This window comes from Sceloporus occidentalis, unplaced genomic scaffold (genome assembly GCF_023333645.1).
Source record: "Sceloporus occidentalis isolate IW3139 unplaced genomic scaffold, rSceOcc1.0.p SCAF_59, whole genome shotgun sequence".
Taxonomy (NCBI): domain Eukaryota; kingdom Metazoa; phylum Chordata; class Lepidosauria; order Squamata; family Phrynosomatidae; genus Sceloporus; species Sceloporus occidentalis.
Window position 1 is genome coordinate 4,395,033 of NW_028317039.1, and position 22,812 is coordinate 4,417,844.

The 22,812-nt window shown below is 38.1% G+C and overlaps 1 protein-coding gene across 1 annotated transcript in view; it reads right to left on the reverse strand.

Annotated features, from left to right (window-relative positions):
* The window catches only part of LOC149287579 (ras-associated and pleckstrin homology domains-containing protein 1-like), a 35,559-nt gene extending 20,807 nt beyond the window's left edge, over positions 1 to 14,752 (reverse strand). The window contains exons 1-3 of the mRNA XM_089492784.1: positions 14,633 to 14,752; positions 14,108 to 14,213; positions 12,612 to 13,123 (exon numbers count right to left, since the gene is read on the reverse strand). Coding sequence (XP_089348910.1) covers positions 12,612 to 13,123; positions 14,108 to 14,213; positions 14,633 to 14,752 — 738 coding nt within the window. The remainder of the gene's footprint in view (positions 1 to 12,611; positions 13,124 to 14,107; positions 14,214 to 14,632) is intronic.
* Positions 14,753 to 22,812: the final 8,060 nt, after the last annotated feature.

Sequence of the window (22,812 nt, forward strand, 5' to 3'; positions counted from 1 at the left end):
GTGGGAGGCAGCGTGGAGTGGCATATATATATACACACACACACATACATATACATACACACACACACTTAAAGTGCAGGTTTAACAAAGTTAAACTCGGACACTTTCCATTTAGTAGGTAAGGTATTGGGGTGTGACTTTACTTATTACATTGAAAGAGTTAACTTTCTTAAACCTGCACTTTAAGTACCATATTTTTTCCCAGCAAACAAGAAGATGCAATGATCTAGCTATGGTTCAACTGTAGTTATATATCAACATGCTTAAAACATTTGCAAACTTAAAACACAATATGGAAACCAGCAACCGAGACATTCCCTCTATGCATCTGAGGATAGTCAATATCGCACTAACCTATAATCTTGTATAACAGAAACATTTCAGATCAATGTTATTATACTGGACTTTTTAGTCATTGATAGTGATTTGAATTCTAATTCCCACAAAATGCCAGGAAGCCAATAATAAAAAAAAAACCCGCTCAACTGCTTTCTTGTGTCTCTTTGAAACTCTGAATGTCTGCCTTTCCTAAAGTGCTGATTTTCTTGCAGCAGTAACATACTAAACATAAATTTAAACCCATACATTTATTTTACAAAAAAGTAAATACTCTGTTTCATCTTGTCTTTTTTAGTCTAATACCAACCTACATTCAAAAAAGCAAGATGCTGTGCATTTGTCTATTATTCAGCTCTACAGAATTTGATGGCGCCATAAATAATAATAATAATTCAAAGTATTTTAGTCCTGAAAAGAACACCCCAACCATAAAACGCCAGAAACACATAGAACAAACATTTTAGTGACAAGGGAGGGTAAGTAGCAACCAATGTCAGAATACAAGAAATGCATCTTAATAGACCATGCAAACTGATTTCCATTCATTACTTAGGAACCCAATCTAACTGGTTTCTACAACTGGGAAACGACTAGAGGATTATAACCAATACCTTTACAACACAATTACATCTATAAGCAAAGTCAATATAAATAATGATTTTGAATTACTGGTGTAGTTTGCAAGGCCTAGAAGGACTTCTAGTCCACCTACAAATGTACAGTAAAGGATGATAGTGATATGAAACCACAGTTTTAGATATATCACTATCTACAGTGGCAAGAAAAAGTAAGTGGACCCTTTGGAATTACCAGCATTTATATATAAAATTGGGTTAAATATATGCTGTTCATCTAAGTTACAATAATGATCAAACACAGTATGTTCTAACTAAAAACACAATTTTTTTACTGTTCGTATTACAGTGTGTTGGAAAAGATATGTTAACCCCTAGGCTAATCACTTCAACAAAAGCTAATTGGAGTCAGCAAACATGGAGCTCAAATAACGAAACAGGGTTGGAGGTATGTTTTAGGGCTACCTTGACATGAAAACCCACTCAAACATTTTGAGTTTTCTATTCTCAAAAAGCATCTGCTGATGTGAACCATGCCCCACAAAAAATCTCAATCAAGAATTGTCGATTTGCATTAAGCTTGAAAAGAGTGAATAAGAGTTCACATATTCATTAGTCCAGTTAGGCAAATCATTTAGAAATGGAGACCATTTAGTTCTGTGGCTACTCTCCCTAGAAGTGGGCGCCCAGCTAAGATGACTCCAAAGGCACAACCAGAATGCTCAAGGGCACCGCATACTCACATGAAAACGTCATCCCGATGGTTTAGTATGATGGGGGAGCATCATGATTTAGAGCCGTTTTACTGCCTCTGGGCCTGGGCAGCTTGCCACCATTGAGAGGACACTGAATTCCCAAGTTTATTAAGATACCATACAGGATATTGTCAGGGCGGCTGTCCGCCAGTTGAAGGTCAGCAGAAGTTGTGTTATGCAGCAGGACTATGACCCTAAACCTTGAAGTAAATCTACTACTGCTTTGAAAAATAAATAAAAAAATACTGGAGTGATCCAGTCAGAACCCAGACCCTAGACAATTAGAGATGCTGTAGAATGACCTCAAGAGAGCCGTTCACATCAGACATCCTATGAACATGGCTGCGCTCAACCAGTTCTCTAAGGAAAAATGGTCTAAGATCCCTCCTGAATATTGTGTATGTCTGATCTTCAGCTACTGGAAGCTCTTGTTTGAGGTTATTGCTGCCAAAGGAACTTCGACCGGTTATTAAATCCAAGGGTTCACATATTTCCCCACTAGCACTGTGAATGTTTAAAGGGTATGTCCAGTAAAGACATGAAAAATGATAATTGTTTGTGTGTTATTAGCTTAAGTGCATGGTGTTTGACTTAGATGTAGACAAGATTACATTTTCTGAAACAGGTTCATTATATATATTATATATATATATACACACACACACATATATACACACACAGTTTGCACTTTGATATGTCTGATCTTCAGCTACTGGAAGCTCTTGTTTGAGGTTATTGCTGCCAAAGGAACTTCGACCGGTTATTAAATCCAAGGGTTCACATATTTCCCCACTAGCACTGTGAATGTTTAAAGGGTATGTCCAGTAAAGACATGAAAAATGATAATTGTTTGTGTGTTATTAGCTTAAGTGCATGGTGTTTGACTTAGATGTAGACAAGATTACATTTTCTGAAACAGGTTCATTATATATATTATATATATATATACACACACACACATATATACACACACAGTTTGCACTTTGATGTGCCCCAGTTTTGCCATGATAAGTACTGCACTGAATCATAGTTAACAAAACATCCAGTTCTAAGGATATTTAAGAAGGTGCCACCTACCTACATAGTATGCATGAGTAGGAATGAAAAAAGGCAATGAAATCTGCAGAAGTTTTGTTTGTTTGGATTAATCCCAACAATTCCATGCACTGTCACGTGCGAAGCAGTGCATGAATTTCCCAAACAAATCTGGAGCATTCAAAGCCTCCTGAAAAGGGCAAACAAAATTGCTTCACAGCATGCATGGTACAATAAGATGTACTGCCTATATGAAATGGAATGAAGCGCCAGTGATTACTGGTACCTCTTGATCAAATATTGCCCTAGGCCCATGATTTCTTTCTTCCATTTCATGGTTGGCATTTTAGGCAAGGTAGGAAGTAAAGCATGCAGATGGGAGAACACACTTAGTCACCTTAGTCAGCAAGTGAGAGGGCTTCCCTGCAATGTTTCTGAGTAGGAGGGAGGTCTCCCTGTCCAGATAGGAGTGCTTGCAGAAAAAAGAAATAGAAGGGGTGGGTGGAAAATCACAAAAGAGAATATCGGTGAAAATCACAATTAAAAGATAATATCGGTGAAAATCACTGCGTGTTCTGATTAATTCAGCGTGCCAGGAAAGAGGAAAAAATGAAAGAAAAACAGTATTATGTATCTTTCCTCAACACATATACATACAGTTTTCATCAAGTTTCCCCAACCTGAAAGTAAAGGTGTTAATTATATAAATATATAAAATTAAAGTATAGATCTGAGTCCCAGTGTAACAACTAAATGTATCTAAAGGATTTTCTGTCCCAAAATTCACTCCACACATAATGCAGAGAATTGGAAGACAACTGGCTGGTACTAAAACCTCTTTGATATTTGATATGCAGCTTCCATAGTTTTGTATTTATTACACTGTTTCAAGCATTAATTATGGGAATAAGACATACTGAAACAATTAAGGAGCCTCACGAATCAAAAAAAAATAATCTTACATTAACAGGTATAAGGATAAAACTGAAACATTCATTAAGCTGTGAACCTGCTGGGATATGTTTGTGAGGCAACAAGTTCTAGAAGTTCAATTTTATTAATGTTATAATATATATATATATATATATATATACCATATTCTTTACAGAAAAAAATCCATATACTTATATTTATAGTGTGAATATAAATATGTTTTAAAAAAAGATTTTTATGAAACTGTGCCAGTGTTTAATTGTGGAACCCATTACAAGTGACCCTTGCAACTGTAGAATGTCTAAGATGTGCTTGTTGGAGAGACTTGCATATGCTCACCAGCTGTGTCTTTGATTTAAATTATTAGCAGACATAGATGTGCCTCTGGTTGATTGCTATTGCATAATGTTCATTGCACAAGCATGCAATATATATAAAAAGACACCCAGTTCAAAACATTTCTACAGCTCTCTGTTTTGCTATTTTGGATAACAACTTTGCTTGTGTGTTAAGTGTGTTAATGTTTTCCCATGGGGCTTTGTGCTGCCTAGTCCTTATACAAGGTTCAATATCCTTCTATCGTAAGAACGTATGATATACATTATTTGCCTTTAAATGTGCCACTGCTTCAATGCCTCCAACCAACAAAAAGTGAATGCCTCGTGCCAGCTTTGAGTGGTACTCCTAAAGGATAACTTCCCAGCACAATTACAGGACACTTACAACCAGATACACCAAAGTCATATTTTCTTTTTTTTTTTACCAAAGAATCACAAAAAACTGCTCTTATTTTCTATTCTGCCTATTCTATTCTGTCATGATAATCGCTCTTCAACAAAATGATACAAACAGGCTAAAATGCAGTTTACTAAAACAATGCAAGTGTAGCACAGGATTTGTGCTCCATTTCCCCATCTGGGTTAACAGTAGGATTTTAATGCAATCTTAGAGCTGCATATGATATACTGGCTATGCCAGGAGGAGGACTCATGATGTCAGAGGTAGCTAAAAAATCAATAATGTGAAACACTATAAAATACAATCACAAGTGATGGTTTGCACTGATGGAAGAAGACATTGATTTGCTTCAGATGTGACCGTCACTTTTTTTTTTCCAGACAAAAAACTACAAGAAGAAGCTGAAAGATTTTAAAAAGGGGACCCATATACAGAAGCACACAATTGAGCTGTATATATATTAAGTGGTCTCTAAATCCTTCTTTTCTAATATGTTGTATACAGTCCCAAGATTAAAACAGGCATACAAAATGGTTGGTTCATTAAACTGGAACTCAGATCTTTTTGGGGCGCACTGATATGACATAACTTGTCTGTTGAGGGATATATTTTTATTTTAAACATATGTTGTACACATAACTTAATACATAACTTAAGTCTAGACTAGTCTTGATCCTCAGCAGGGAAACCTTTTGGTTTTTCCATCAGAGCGAGGGGATTCCCCAGTGGCGATACCGGAAAAGGCATTTGAATCCCCCTGAATGTAAAGTCAGTCGCTCAGCCTGCAGTCATCTGGCAACTTGATTTCCCATGTATCGGCAATGATTTAGCCCTGCCAATGCATAAATTGCCAATGCTATATCCTCCTGAGTACTATGTCCATTGTCGCAAAGGGGTTTAAGTACATATGATGGCTGAAGTGTCTCTAATATTCAGCCAAGATTATAAGACATCTTGTGTGTTACACTTGTTTGCTAAATTATACATAATCATATACAAGAGAATAATTATTCCTGATAATACTGCGTTACATTTGGTACAATTACAGTGTCTGCTGCAGCTAGAAGCTAGAAGAAAAAGAAAGTGATATCTATATGCCAAGCTTCATATATGTATCAGAGGAACATGCAATTTGTTTCTTCCGTGCTGTGGTTGAAACAATACGGGACGTAAGTGTGCTGCTATCTTAACAGTATACAAAAGGAGTCATACAGATAAATCCTTCAACGTACAAGGATCGCTTCCGCCTCCTTGTGTGTAAAGTCAAGGTGAAGCTTGGCTTCCGAGGTTGTCCTATGGTCACATGCTGTGACAGATAGGAGTGTGTGCAATGTGAGAAAAGACAGTATCAGTGTATGGTAAGCTGTATTTTAGAAGAGACAACATATCAATAAAATTACTTAAAAAAATAACACAAAAAAAGCAGTTGCTCAAGTTAAACAACTGATCATAGAAAGGGAAGGCATAGCTTATTAAATAAAGGTTATTCTTGCTGCTAGAATAATGATGAATCTGTACACAAAACAATAATCCACTGCATACCCAGGGAAAACCATTTAAAAAACACCTATATAAAGGCACAAACGTTGGGGATGCCGTCACACTATATGGCCATATATTGCTTAACCCACCAGGATGCAGGGTCTGACCAAACCTTAGGGTTGAGCAGCCCCACCTGCCTCACAGATGCCTCATTATTGGTGTCCAGAGTCCGAAATGTAATTCAGTCCCACTGATTCAGCTCCTTGATAAGCAATATAGCCACGTAAAATGAAATAGGACTTGTCAAAAAATGGGGTACTTTGATGTAGTGGCGGGCTAAGCAATACATGGCCATATAGTGTAACAATACTTTGTCGTTATATGACCTGTCTGAAATGCCAAAAAAGTGATTTTTGATAAATGAAATTCTTTCAACAGTTGTAGTAAAATAAGCTTTTAACTAGTAATCTACAACTCTCGTTATTCTAAGATAGTCAAAGACCTTCAAAATAATCACAGATTTCAGATCAATAATTATTTGATAGCTGCCCATTGGATCACTTGCTGTAACATAATACAAGAGGGGATTTCATGTGCATATTGTGTTAGTGGTATGTTACACATACAAGTAAAATTATATCTGTACCTAATCTTTGGCCTTCATAGGTTAGTGTATCACGTAGATGTGTGAAAGGCCACAAAGCACTTCTTACACACACAAACGTAGAATTTTATTTCGCAACTGTAAGGTCACCCTGCATCGATAAATCATCAGCTGTAATATAGTAGGATTTATATTTCACAGTCTTTTGGACTGTGCCAGCCACAACTATAGGAACATGCATCAACATGTTAAAATTGCACAGTAGTATGGCTCTACACCAGGAGCTTCAGAACCCAGGCTGGAGATGTGCCATTGGTAGCAAATGTTGTTTCAGCAAATGGATTTCCAAAAGGACAGTTTTTCACCTATTTTTTTTCCTTTGCATTAAAAGTTCCCAAAAATCCTTCAACCTGTTTGCATGTATTTCTAGGAAACAGTTTTTCCTAGTAGTACCCAACCAAGAACACACATCACAAACCACGAGAGATTATCTTTGTAAAACAAGCTAATAAAGAATGAGTGAATTCTACAAGGCCCTTTTCCAAGCTTTTAACAACAGGCTTCAGTTTCTAGCGATCATCAAAGCAGTAGGTGCTCAAACAGCAAGTAAAACACTGAAGTGGAAATAACTCGGGAACCCTAATTCCCTACATTTTTGTGTTGTGTGTTGTATAAAAAAATAAATACAATCTAGGAAATACATACAATTCTGGAGCTGAGATTCAAAAATTACAAAAATTAGTCCCTCCTATAAGTAAATCAGAAAAAAATAAATTAGAATGACAATATTTATAATTTCGTTAATTTAATCGAAATGGAGCATCAAATGCAGTATTTTAGATGTTTTAAGCATTTCAAATTTATTTTATTGAAATTTTATATCAATGTCACTTTCTAAAGTATGTCTGGACAATACAATCACTCTGAAATCCGGTCACCTAACATTAGTTTCAATAATCTTTAAGAAAATGTATTATATTTTAGCCATGCATAAAATAAAGGCCCTGAAAGCCCAACTGTAGTTGGGCCTTGAGTGAAAGTTGCTGTAATGCGGAAGTTGGCAGGCTGAACACGTCTTTCTTGATTTTGCACAGATGCTGGAAAAAAATGTTTTTCCTCTCGCAAATTCAAATTATTTCACTTTGTCACCAAGTAAGAAAATATGACATTTGTATTGTAAGAAGCCATGGAAACCAGAAAACATTTAATATCATTGGAATGTACCTACAATCCATTTAATTTAAAACAGGCCCTAAATGCAATGCACAAAGGAAAATATTTGCCAAATAATGCACATATATTGCCTGGCTACCATTTAACGTAAATCCATTCGCGCAAACCGATATCCCGTAATGCGATATAAAAAATTTATTAGCATAGAACATCCCTTGGAAACTACCTGTGTGCATCCTCATGGATGCCGGGTTCCAGTACAGAAGGTATGCTACAGCTGGCAGTCCTCATGAGTAAGTTAATATAAATTTACTTTTACTATTTTTACAGTGGGCAGAATTAGGAATTTGTGGGATTAGTACATGGAAAGATTAGTAGGTGGCATTTAGACAGTTCAGTTTTAGGCAAATTATAAAATAAGAATCTATAATGTTGGGTACTTCTCTACTTGGGAGATGCTGCTAATCACAAATTGCTCTTCTCCAGCTGTGGCACATAGAAACATAAAATTTGGCAACAGATCATAACCACTTGGTGAATCTAATCTGCCAATATTTCCTGATGTAAAGACTCAGACCTTAACCAGTTGAGCATTATGCCCATTCACATGCATGTATGAATTCCCTCACTGGGAAGCTTTTCCTCTTATACACCTTTTGCCTCAAACATTGGCAAACTGTAGCCAAACAGCTTTTCAGAAGTATGTACTTCGCTATTGAAGTTACAGCGGTAAGAAATGTATAACTTGGAAAAGGTGGCGTGCATCCTGTAATATATGTCTTGTTATTTTCAAAATTGATGGAAACAAAGCTCAAATATGAGTACAAGTAAACTAATATATTCTGGGTCCATTTCCTTCAGTTGTGTGGAAATTATTATAGCAAATGCATGTCTCCTCTCTCCTTCTGTTGGTTTTTGTTCACATTATATATATATATATATATATATATATATATATATATATATATATATAACCCATCGTTTAAACTTGAATATAAAATAATAGCCACACTAAAATATGTAATGTGTAATGTGTATGGGTGTAGTAAATCACAAAGAGGCAAATTATGGTTAAACCAATACACAGTAAATAGCACTGGTAATGAAGATCTTAAGTTGATCAAAACCCCAAAACATCAGTTGGTGTAACACTTAATAAGCTATTTCATCCAATTTCTTATATATGAAAAGCAAAGGTATTTCTGTATTGCTGCAAAATATTGAAGCCAGAGATAAGAATTCTCTGGACAAATATAAAAAAAACACAGTTACTTTCCTGTTGACACAGAAATCCTGCTGCTGAAGAACCAAGATTTAAAAGGGTCAGCCACTTTACAGTATTTAGCATGATTAAATTATTTTTATACTATTGCTTTGGCTTATTTAGTTTCCTGCCCTAAAGTCGACTTCTCTTTTCTTTACCCAACCCTTACAAAGGATACCTGAACCAATATATTGCACCAACGGGAAGAAGAAGAATGTAAATCCTAGGAACGGGAAGTTAACATGTTATTTTATTCTGTAAAACGCATTACACACGTTATAATTTTACAACGTAGGTTTTGTAGATGGACATTGAAGGTGCCCAGGAGCATAACTAGGGCCCTGGTGAGAAAATGGCACACATTTGTAAACACAAATTACACACGCATGTGCTCACACACCTGTGCAATTGCACGCACGTGCTCACACACATATATATATATATAGGGCTGAAACAACTAATCGGTAAAATTGATAATGAAAAACTCCTCTCTTTATATAATCCGACCTCAAACAGAGATCGGATTATAACACTAGAATCCAGATCCCCCGCAACGCTGCAGGGGACCTGGATTCCCCTCACTGTCGGCCGGTCTCACACTTCCGATGCGCACAGACAGCCTCCGTTACTGTCCTTCACTTACGCTGAGGCTTCTATCAAGCTGCAGTGAAAGTGCCTGTCAGCAACGGAGGTTCACAAAACACCAGGGAGTCGTGAGAGAGGCAGAGTGGTATATGGGAGGGGGGGAGGAGTCAGAGGGGTGTATGGGAGCCACCCTCTGGCTCCTCCCCCTCTCTACCCGGCTCCCTGGTGTCTTGTGAACCTACGTTGCTGACAGGAGGCAGAGTGGAGTATGGGAGGGGGAGGAGGCAGAGTGGAGTATGGGAGGGGGGGAGGAGGCAGAGTGGAGTATGGGAGGGGGGGAGGAGGCAGAGTGGAGTATGGGAGGAGGCAGAGTGGAGTATGGAAGGGGGAGGAGCCAGAGTGGAGTATGGGAGGGGGAGGAGCCAGAATGGTGTATGGGGAGGGGGGAGGAGGCAGAGTGGAGTATGGGAGGGAGGGAGGAGGCAGAGTTGAGTATGGGAGGGGGGAGGAGGCAGAGTGGAGTATGGGAGGGGGGGAGGAGGCAGAGTGGAGTATGGAAGGGGAGAGGAGCCAGAGTGGTGTATGGGAGGGGGAGGAGCCAGAATGGTGTATGGGGAGGGGGGAGGAGGCAGAGTGGAGTATGGGAGGGAGGGAGGAGGCAGAGTGGAGTATGGGAGGGGGGAGGAGGCAGAGTGGTGTATGGGTGAGTTATAGTGGTGTATGGGGGTATAATGAATTTCAGGGTAGCAGAGTGGTGTATGGGGGTGTAATGAATTTCAGGGAGGCAGAATGGCATATCTGGGGGAGTTAGAGTGGTGTATAGGGGGTATAATGAATTTCAGAGTGTTATATCTGGGGGAGGCAGAGTGGTGAATCAGGGAGTATAATGAATTTCAGGGTGGTGCAGGGCATTTATGGGGAGCGGAGTGGCATATCAGGGTGCACAGTGGCATATAGGGAGGTATAAGGCATAAATGGGGGCGAGTGGCATATTGGAAGTTATAAGGCATATAGGGGTATAAGGCATATCGATATTAGGCATATCAGGGGGCATAAGACATATCTGGGGGTAAAAGGTATATCAGGGGGCTCAGTTGCATATCACTGGCATATAAGGAATATAAGGCATATCGGGGGCACAGTGGCATATCAGGGGGCACAGTGGAATCTCTGGCATATAAGAGGTATAAGGCATATATGGGGGCAGAGTGGCAAGCTGGGGGTCAGATGTGCATAACTGGGGCAGTTTGGTAAATAAAAGAAAATAAACAAGGCTTTTTTTCAGTTTTTATTAAATATGAAAAATAGTTAACATATGAATTAATATTTACTAATTACTTTGTATTAAAACCTAGTGTGAGAAACACTGTGTTTGGGTCTTGTAGCTTTTATTATTATGTCAGTAAAATAAGAAGGTGAATAGAGAGAGGCCATTGCAATAAAGAGATGAAAGTGTAAATTGTACGTTTTTTATTACATTTTAAATTTTAAAAAATTGCATTTTTTTATCCGATTAATCGAAAAAATAAATCGGCCAACTAATCGATTATTAAAATAATCGTTAGTTGCAGCCCTATATATACACACACACATATATATATACATATATATGTATATGTATATATATATATATATATATATATATATATATATATATATATATATACATAAAACACATATAGAGACATCCCACCTCCTTCCTACTCCCGTTTACCTCTCACCGCTCCTGCAGCTCGCTGTCAGTTTCACTACAGGGTCACGTGATATGTTCCCATCTCCTGGTGCGGCCCAAGTCAGAATGGCCCTTTCTAAACAATTTTGAATCAGTACGAGGAGACCGGAACAAGCGGAACCTGGCCCATCGCGCTGCAACCCCTGTAGTTCCACCACTGAAGGTGACGGATCTAGTTTCAAGAATCACTAAATCTTTCCAATGGACCCTCTAGTCACAATGTCAAAACGTTTCCAATAAATACATCAGTTCTTGGGAAGTCAAACAGTAAAGACAGTTTTAAAAACAGATACTATAGGTGCAGTTTTATTATGAACCAAATGCTTAACAATATCGGGAGATCTTTGGAAATGCTTTGGCATGTACACATTTTACAGTGGCTTGGGGATCCAGGGGTTTATTTGTTAAATGGAGAGTTCCCAGGAGAGTTATGGTTTCAACTCTCTCATTTCTGTATTCTTTATGAAGGGTCAGCACTTGCGAGTTTCTCCTGCAAGACAGGCTGACCTGGCCCTGCAGTCTCACTGATTGAACAATGCATTATACCTGAGAACAGACCTCCTCTAAATCATGCTACATGAACTCCTCCGATAAACAATGCACAAAAACATGCAACAGTCAATTATGCATGATAAAGTCTTATACACAAAACATTTCCGTCACACTGAAAGATATGCCAACCAATTTCAACAGAGACATTGTATGATAAGAACAAATAAAGATACATTCTGTCTGCTTGTAACCTTACGCATACATAAAATGTGCTACATATAACCTTCCAAAACCTAGGCCATGAGACAATATGCTTACATTCCACAGAAAGGTGGTAACAATGAAGGGTGACTTATGTCCCTCAATGGGTTTATAGGAATAACAGCTCTTGTGCTCAGAGTACATCTCATTACAAAAAGAGAACAGTGCTGTCAGCAAATATGGCATGTCAGAACTTGGCAGCAAAATACAGCATTCCTCTAAGTTTTAACTATTCAGTTCTGGGACAGACAAAAACATGGTACAATTACTCAATAGCAATTCTCCATGGGCTCTAATTATGGTTATTAGAGTACCTCCACTTAAAGGAGGGTTAATCAGAAGTGCAATGCAGTTGTATGAATTATTTACCTACATCTTAATAGAATTAACAGCAAATTACAGCGGCTACTTTAGAGAGATGGAAGAAGAAGCTCTGTCTTTCTTTCTACAGACTTCCTTGCATTGCACATATCTTCGGGTAATGCAAAATACCTAAGAACAGCGCTAACTAAACTTCAGATTGCCGCTGTCTTCCTATGTAAAATTATTACATATATATAATGCAGAAATGTATTCTATTCCAAAAGCACATCACCATGTTCAATTTAGTACTTTCCAGACAGCCCTTGTTATAGCTTCTTACCTCAGATATTGGTGGTACTTGTGACAGAATCTCCAGTTCTTGTGGTCTTGTCATTTTGTCAATGTCCAGAGAATCCATACTGGAAGCTGCAGATGTGATACTGGAACGTGAAGAATTGCTGACAGATCGGATATCACTATCACTCACGGTTCCTGCTGATGCGGTCCTCCGGTGGTGTACAGTTACTACAGGTTTGCTATCTTCTACAATGGTCTGCCGGGCTGCCTCATCCATACTAAGAGATGCTTGTTCCAGTTGTGCAGTGATGTCATCCAAGGAGAAGTTGGCATGAGTGGGCTTGGACATTCTCCCTGATGAAGAATGCAGTCCCTTTAAGCTGCTCTGCTTTGAGCTCAATCGACTCGCAGGTGGCTTCTGAAAAGTTTTCCTTTCATGAGGCTTGAGTGTATTCTTGGAGGAATGTGTCCCAATGCTACTTAATTCCTGCTCAATTGAGCAGAGGTCGGCCATAAGAGCATCCAGATCCACTGTCTCACCTTGATTCAAAGCTTCTGCAAATACACAAACACATAGACCATAGCCAAATAAACAATACCCAGTAGATTTTACAGAGACACAGCGTAAAGAAAGTGTATGTATGTATATATACACATATACTGCCCTTCTAATTCAAGACCTAATGGGAAAAAAGGCAAGATATACCACAAACATGAGGAAAGCATGAAAAATGGGGGCTTTCTAATGCACACACATCATATTGAAAAGCTGGCAACAACAGATGCAGGTGACTTTTTTTACTTGGTTACTCGTTATACAAAATGTATAATTAGAAGCACTGCAAATAATTCACAATCACTTTATAGTTAGTAATTATGTACGTTCACAGTACTATAAATAATAAACAAGTACCGTATATCCATTATTATGTTATATAAATTGATATTTAAATCTCAGTATTCTGCCACATAATACTGCTTATTCTGTCACTTATTGCTTCCATGATGCATTGAAAAAGCTGAAAAATTTCATGATTGTACTTGCCACACATCATGAAAATCCATAACTTTAACTGTTTTGAATATACATTATCCATAACAAAATCCAACAAAACACTTTCCCCTGACACTTAAACTGAATTCTTAAAATTTGCAAAATAAACAAAATTGAAAAGAAACAAAAAATCTTTACAAACATGTACTAGGTATGGCGGGTGTACCACATAACAAAATTACATTAAAAAAGTTATTCAAACCTAAATCAGATATTAAATGTTGTGACGTTTTTCAAAGTAACAGCATCCCTTATAGTGTTAATACCTTATAATAATAAATAGAAGTCTGCTGCTGAAGCCTTAGGACTTGATAACTGGAGGAAAAAACTACCATAACAGTGGTGAACATTGGTGAAAGGCTGGGGATGGTTCATGCAACTGTACCATTGTATTTCTAGTGTACAGTGTGATATACAAAACTACCTTCTAGAAAAGTGTACCCCAAGTATTACCACTGGATTAAAGTACAAAATATTTATCTTACCATTCAAGTTATACATGGAGAAGCGATAGGAGAAGTTAGCGAGATTGGTTTCCTGGCGCAAAGGAGATCTCTTGACTGGCTCTTCAATCTTTTCTGTATCCATACTCTAAAAGAAGAAACACAAATTACATTCACACAGAGAACAGTTCTAAACTAGTTAAAACTGACATGACATTAAAACTAAAACTACCCTAAATGCGGTTCCATCCCTGGCCTTGAGGGTTGCAAACAGGCCACATTTTTTTGCTAACTCCAGCTCCAACACGGGTATCTCAACTAAAAGTTCATTAACAACTTGTTTTCAGGCAAATAAATTTTGACTGCCCTCAAGAGCTGGAGTTTAGCATTAATGTAACCCACAGTAATATATTTTTAGTTTATACCTTTAATAAGATGCATCATACTGAAGAAGTAGTCTAATAAAATAAGGCCATATTTTAAAATGAAGATCTTCAGAATATATAAACATCAGATTCCTGGTTGCTTAGTCCCTTTGATAAGTCTATTTAAAATTCAGATTACTACCTGGGTGAGTTTGTCCAGCTCGCCCAGCCAAGCTCCAAACATCTTATCCAGATCCTGGTCCTCTTTATCACTGTCTTCCTCCGCCCCATGATCAAGTTCTTCATCAGATAATTGTTCCATCTAAAACACAACAGGAAATGACGGGTATTAGGTTTGGAAAACCGTCACAAAAATTACATGAGCCAAGGTCCAAGCACACCTTTGCTTTAATGATCAATGTAAAACGTGTTTGCAACAGGTATAGCGGGCCAAGCTGAGCCAGACTTAACTAAAGTTGTTCAGGATACCATCCTGTACTAAAGAAAAGGACAAATTTGAGCCACCTTAGCTCAGAGTTCAGTGTTGAACACTAACCAAAACCCGTGCCCCAGCTATGGTAGAAAGACAATTTGAGAAAGGGGTGGAAGTAAAATAAAACATCATGAACTAAAACAATAACAAAGACCAAGAAGGCCCAGTTTTATAGCTTTGTCAAAGCACCTTTCGCAAAATCACATTTAGAGGAGTCATATTGAAAAGGCACATTACATCAAGATGGCTCTTATAAGGCAAACATTAATATAACCTATATGAAACACAACAACAAACAATACTTTGAAACAAAAACATTAGTCCAGCGTAACTGGCAAGGAAATTATCAGATAACATCCTAGTTTCCCCAACTAAAAACCCAGTGGGTATCATGGCAAAGAATGGTAAAACAATTAAAAAGGTTGTATAACAAATGCAGGAGATTTTAATTTGGTGATGAAACCACAATTTAAAAAAAAAACCAAAACAGCCGCCTAAATGGGTTAATATCTCCAAGGAACTTGCAAGACTATACACATTTCACAAGAATTTAAAATTCTAATTCATACTCCCACATTGTCATGATTCTAGGAGATACCAATTCGATAAGAAATTATGGAAAAAGAAGAATTAAAGAGATTACACAGGGAGACATAAAATCCATGAACTCTGGAGACTGAATGTTAACTTGTTAATATCTGAGGAAATTCAAATATATTTTAAGGAGATGATAGAGCTTTCTATTAAAGAAATTTCGGCCAAATCTGGAGCACATATAAATATGTAATGAGGGGTTATTTAATTAAACAAGGGTCCCAAATTGAAAGAGGACTAGCCTTGACAGATATACCCTATTTGCTCGATTATAAGACAAGGTTTTTTTCAGAGCAAATGCTCTGAAAAATGCCCCTCGTCTTATAATCAGACCTCAAATAGGTCTGACTATGAGACGACTAAGATCCAGATCCCCCGCAGCTGCAGGGGACCTGGATCCTCCTGTCCCTCCCCCCCGCCCCACTTACCGGTACTTCTGAGTCCCTGGTGTGTAGCTGGAGCAGCGTGTAGATGTCTACGCGATTCGCGTAGACAACTTCTGCTGCAGCAGGAAAGAGGTGTGGCTAGCAGCGGGGGTTGTCTGCGTCCATCGCGCAGACCTTCCCCGGGTGTCAGAGATCAGAGTTCCCCGCACCGGTGCAGGGAGTGTTAAATGGGGGGGAATAAGGCATTTCTGGAGGCAGAGTGCTCTGTGAAATGCCTTTTAACCACCTTAATGTCACTCTGCCTCCAGAAATGCCCTTTTAACCCTCTATACGCCACTCTGCCTCCTGAATGGCTTAAACCTCCCTATATGCCACTCTTCCCCATAATATGCCTTTTAACCCTCTAAATGCCAGAGTGGCATATAGGGGTATAAGGCATTTCTGGAGGCAGAGTGGGACATAGGGGGTCAAAAGGCATATCATGGGGCACAGTGGCATATAGGGTTAAAAGGCATATCATGGGGCACAGTGGCATTTAGAGGGTTAAAAGGCATATCATGGGGCACAGTGGCATATAGGGGGTATAAGGCATTTCTGGAGCAGATGTGCATAACTGGGGGGCAGGTTGGAAAATAGAAGGAAATAAAACTAAAATATTTTTCTCAATCATAGCTTTTATTAAAAAAAAATGTTTAATATGTTCTTGTTTTATCACTTTGTATATCAATATAGATAACTTTCTATTTATAAGTTTATTTGTTATATGTTGGAATTTAATAAATACCGGTAATTAAAAGGAAAAAAATGTCTTGCTTTCGCCAAATAATGGTTTGTACAGATGATATAAGGAATACGAGGCACATATCTAACAAGCCACAAACAGACCCCTGTTGAATTTATTGCAGTTTATCCGAAACAGAAAAGAAAAATCCTGTTTGTACATTTCCTGTGAAAGCCACTAAAACCAAAAGATAAGAGAGGTTTTGTGGCCAATGCATCTGCTTAACCCACACACAATAAAACATATACAAGAAAGAAAAAAAAAAAAAGACTTGTATCAGTGAACATTATTGTCATTTGTAGAGCATAATGTAGCTTTAAATACAAGAGTAAGCTTTTTCAAGGAGCTCAGGAGATATGTGTAGTGACTAAATAAAACTTTCTTTACTTTATAATGCTTAACTAAACTACATATTAGCTATGAATACGTCACAAAGTCTGACTAAAGTCTCCCCTCCTCTAGACCACTTAAAACAAAGGTTACTCTTTGGGTTACCTGTAACATTGGGAGGTATTTTCTAGGAGCCAAGAGTATTCCCTGTGAGTTTCACCAAGAGTTTAGTGAAATCCTGTGTAGATGCAAAGTCTTGAGTGTTCCCAACTATTGCGATGTGAACATTCCGACTGATTGTTATAAGCAAATGGAATGAATTATACAGTTATTTTCTCCATGGGGAACTTGGGGCCATGAAACCATAAGAGATAAAAGCTAGAGACGCTTATCTGTTTGTTTACAGCTGTCCTGTCATGGATATAGCCTGGTATTGTCCAAAAGGAAGTGAGACAGTTGTGTCAGATGCTGATGCTGCTTCTTTCCATTGCACATGGAATCCGATAACTATAGTATATAGTTCAGTGTTGAGATCAGAGTACATCATGACTTGGTTAGTTGACACAGCTACTATATGTGCATTATAGAAATAAAAAAAATGTATGGCCAATGCAAATAAAGGCTTGAATAAGGGACGGTCTGCAGAAGAATCAGAATAAAGAATGCATTTACATGAACAAAGTCTCCACATCTGCTCAGAGAGTGAATGGCAATCAGCAGCAAGAAGCGAGGGGGGGGGGGTGTCTCTTATTTAGCAATATTTATAACCAATGCTGACAAAGCAGTCTTAATAGAGGACAGAACTGTGGGAGTCACTTCCTTGTGAGCACATCTTCGGCATCTACACAAACGACAGCAACCACTACAAATTAAAGCTCCCACTTTGATTTTCTTTTTCTAGGCTCTTTTTCCGAAAAATGAATTTAGTACATTCTTGTATACCAGACATCTGGTGTTTCATCTGAATACATTTTACCTAAAGTGTGGTTTTACAGGACAGAGATATTAGTACACATACATTTGAAGAATGCATGTATCTGAATGCGTGGAACGTGCAATAGGAGTGCAGTCGAGAATTGTCGAGTAGCCCAAGGTGCTCCATGAAACATGCAATACGATTAGTGGGCTATTGGAGGCTCGGGACAGGTACCTAGTTCAGAGTTAAGGAAATGTGAGACAACCGGCTACAAATTAGTCTCTCATGTTATCCTTCTGTGATTACGGAGGGGAAACCAGTGCAACTTTGCTAAGACAGCGTCAGAGTGAGAGTTCCAAAAATGGGCAAATTAAGACAATTCAACCAACTTAAAGAAGAAAAAGTAGTGACATATACACACAAGCACAACAAGTAACGGCTATGTTATGCATATACCTGAATGTTCTTTTTAACAGCTAGACCTAACAGTAAAAGAAAAGTGCTTCAAATGTTTAAGCATTCACTGCTGAATCCCTTTTTAAGACTCCATTAGTCCTATAGGTTACTCCAATATGACAGACTGAGAATGCTGGTATATAATAAGATGACATACAGAGCATCACACTAAACACAGCAGTCACGAAGACGCTGCTAACATTAAAGAGATTGGCAAGTAACAAGCAGCAAGTGGATGCAGTGCCATCGTGGCTAATGCATCCACACGCAGATTTACCAATGCTGATGGCTCTTGTATCATTTTCCTAATTTGAAGCACTGGCTGCAGTATTTCCATTATACAGAAAAAAAACCCTTTCCTTTGCAATTTTTTTCTTATAAAATCTCCTCTCAGTATACAGTAACGTATAGTGTGTACACTATTTCAATGTAAAATTGCATCCACTATTTTGCGATAATGCGTCTTTGCTGTCCCTTCTGTTGCATAAGTAGGGAACGTCATCTTTTTTACAGACCGACTACATTTGAAACTGATCTCCAGGAGTACATGAACATGCTAAACCTAATGCTTTCTAAATAACCGTAGATGTGCCCTCTGTCCTAATTCCTGTAACACAGAACAAATATAAATGCTGATAAGAACCACGCTCCAGATTTAAATGTGTCTGTATGTTTTGTGTAAACATATTTTAAAAAGCTGGTGCAATGTATTTTGTCAGACATTTACAATTAGAATAACTAACAAACAATTCACAAAAATATAAAGGAAAGCACATTTTGAAAAACTGCCACTTCCTTACATCTCATTGTTGGTTTGTGTAGAATTTCCTTTAACACAAAGAATCCAATGTGAAAAAGTACAGATCCAGTTTAGAGGAACTTTCACCCATTATCCCCCCCAGCTCCCCACCATGATCTGCGTTCTGTCACTTTAGACATTGCATTAACCAGCTTTATGTATTTCGCCTTTAACATAGCTTTTTCCCCATGTAAGGACATTTCCCTTTCCGTACGTCTGAACTTGTGTCATCCTGCCTGGAACTAAACATGTGATATATTCATGTCAACACAAAATACCTTATGTAACTTTGTTAATCACTTACTGGAAAAGAACACACATGTATTAGTAAAATACAAGGAGGCTTAGGAGCAGGGCACGTGGCACGCTTGGGATATACTTGTGTTATTTGGATACATGAATGGATTTTTGGTTCTCACTCCAGTGGAATCGAAAAAGTATTTTTCCACATGCGTTTTGTTTCTGTAATGTTTGGCTTGTAAAACAATCTTCTCCGTGTTCCTCGTATTTTAAGGGTTCAGCAAACCCTGGTTTGGAAAAGTATTGCCTGCAAGAAGGGAAGCCACTTGTGTCCAAACTAAGTGATTCATTTACAACAGGCATTTTTTATATTTCCACTATTTTTTTTCCACTATAGACGCAAAGGAAAATTTCTAGCCCTGCTGGAATACGCATTACATTCTAAACTGACAACCACCTCTCCCATTCCTCTACGTGTTTATCTTTACTCTGTCATTAATGGCTAGTATGGTAGGAATTAAGTTTTTGTTTTAAAAATGTCACATTGTCATGCCTTAAATTTTTGGTAGATCCTGGAGCTCATCTTAAATTCAGAATTGGGATGTGGGACACGGTATATTCACCAGTTGACAAAAAAAGAAAACGTTTTGAGTATTCTCTTTAATAAAACACATGAAAAGCAAATGATACAGTAATAAAGGTAAGGCGAATAATTTTATTATGCAAAATGGCAGATTTGTAAACAACTCTTTACTCTGTTCTTGTTTTATCTTACTTTGTTTTAAGTCTTAGAAAAACAAGTTTCACTTTGAATAAGAAAGGTGAAGAAAAGTGCCAGATGAAGGGAGATTTGGGCCCATACCACTCTTTTCATGTATGGGATTTCAGATACAACTGCTAAGTTTTCTTGTGTACAGTAAGTACACTTTACGTGTTTCCTTTGCGTTTCTATGCAATTCCTTTAAGTGAATAGGTTCTGGACAGAAGAGCTGTCAGTCCCACTTATGACCTCTGTGTTACTAGGATGCGTGGTTGAATATGCCTCCCTGGGAAGACACTTGACAACCTTTCCTTGTAACAAATGCTAAACGGACACAAAATAACGCAGCATCCTAAACCTGCTTAAGCAAGCTTTACATACCACTGTAGTTCTGGTTAAGCTCCCTAGCCTAGCAGCCAGTGGAATGCACAATGTGTGTGTTGGGGGGGGGGGGGTCAGGTATGCATGCATGATTAGACTCTTACTTTTCCATGAAAACAACTAACTTTTAAAGTGGTTGCAGTCATACTAGAGAACTTTCACAGGGTAGCCTACTCTGAGTTTACCTCAGTGGAGGGAGTGGCTTCAAGAAGGGCTTGGGATAGGCCTGTGCAGCGGCAGGGCTAGCCCAAAACAGCCTTTAGTAGGAGAAGAGTGGGAGGAAAGTAGTTGTGTCAAAATTCTGCTCCCCTCCCTGAAGGAAGAAGAAACTGACCTGGGAAAGCAGAGTTCCCGGGTATGGTTATGGCAGAAAAAGAGTTAAAGGTCCATCTACACCTATTCCCTCTGTCAACTGGTATCTGCATTTGGCTTCCAGTACCACCTATATGCAGATGACACTCTAACCTATATTGATGCTGAGCACCAGGATGTGATGTCATGTCAGGATTTGATGTCACTTAAGTTCCTTGCACAATGAGGGAGCACAGAAGTAAAGTTCTGTGGAAATAGACCTTGTGTTCCTACCAGAGGACGACCAGGGCAGGAAGAAAAGGGGAAAAGGAGAAAGAAAGGGAAGAGGTAGAGAGAGTGTGTTTCCAAATTGTTTGTGAGAGGGATGTTTAAGGAGTAGAAGAATGGCAAGTATATTCTAGGATGTCTGTGGGCAAGAGCAAGCTTGAATTACTGTGTGTAAGGGCAAATGTAAATGTGTGTGCATGTATGGACAAATTTGTGTGTGTGTGTTTCTGTTTTGAGCCTAAAGTGAATATACATTTTAACCTAGTGAAACCATTTACTATTGTTTTCAACGAAAAAACTGAGTGTCCTTTACCAAGTAAGCTTAAAAATATCAACCATGAACCATGTCCATGCCATCCTTGTTTGCCAGGCTAATTATTGAATGTAGCCACGAAAGCTGGAGGGAATCACAAAGACGCTCTCCTCTTTACCTACAGTGTCTTCAGAAGTCTGGTGTTTGTCCATCAAAGAAAAAAATGCATATTGAAGTACTTAATAAATACAATATGGATTAATGTATGGTGAGGTTGTTAGACCATTGCTTTAAAATTGTAAAAACATTTGCAAACCGGTTTTAAAGTTGTTGAATTACTTTGTCTTTTTTCTTGGCTTCATATGATCGATAATTTTATTTATATTAGGCTTAAAACCAAGAAGAGCATTCTCTGATGCTCACCAGAATAATTCTGGATATAAGCATGGAAATTCCTAATAAAACCATTCTCGCCTGAATTTTCTTGGCTACGTAGAAACCTATTACAAATAAGGTGTCTGCAGCTTTCCTATTGCTTATACGATTATAATGTTGAGAAAGGTTTGAGTGTAAGCATTATAAATTACTTGACTGCACTTTGGTATCTCTTCCATCCAAAAATGCTTTTGTAATGAAACTAGTGCAGTGTGATTTATTTTTAATTTACACCTCTGCAATGTGTTCTGGCTCTTGAATATTCCTGTAAATAATTGATCTACAAAAGATTGTATTGTAAAACACCAAAGCCAGATAAATCAAGCAACTAATTGTTTTATTGACTGAGGAGCCTCAAGCCGACACATATAGCAAAGTCAGTCTTTAAATTTTAATTTATAGATGAAAAAGGAAATAAGATTTTGTGCTGCAACAGCTCATCATTTCTTAAGCTCTATGTAGGGTCTATAAGGTCACTTTCCAAAAGTCTACATTTCCAGTTCAGTACATTCAACGATAGTACGGACTGAAAATTAATTGTATATTTTAAAATCTGTATATTTTAGAAATCTCTTGTAATCTATATGCAATGAGTGTTTCTGGGAAGTTGCAGACTATGGATACCTGGAGCCCTCTGTCTTTAGGGAGAGTGGCTAGATATGGGGCGTGGTTAGCCATGTGACAGGAAAAGGCTAACCGCATGTATGGGCGGGGCTAGTCACAAACACATTAAATACATATGGGGTGGGAGAGGAATAGGGCGGTGAGTAACATCTCAACTTTTTATTTTCAGTTATAGCCAGACCATTGCTTCCTCCTCTAAACCTTAACTTTCACATAAAGCAGGGGTGTCCAAGTTCTTTCTGCAGTGAGCCACTTTATCAGAATTGTATACGTGCGAGGGCTGCACTCATTTGTTATCGTGAGAAAATATGGCCTTTAATAAAATATGCAGATTAAAATAAAGTAAATGACACAA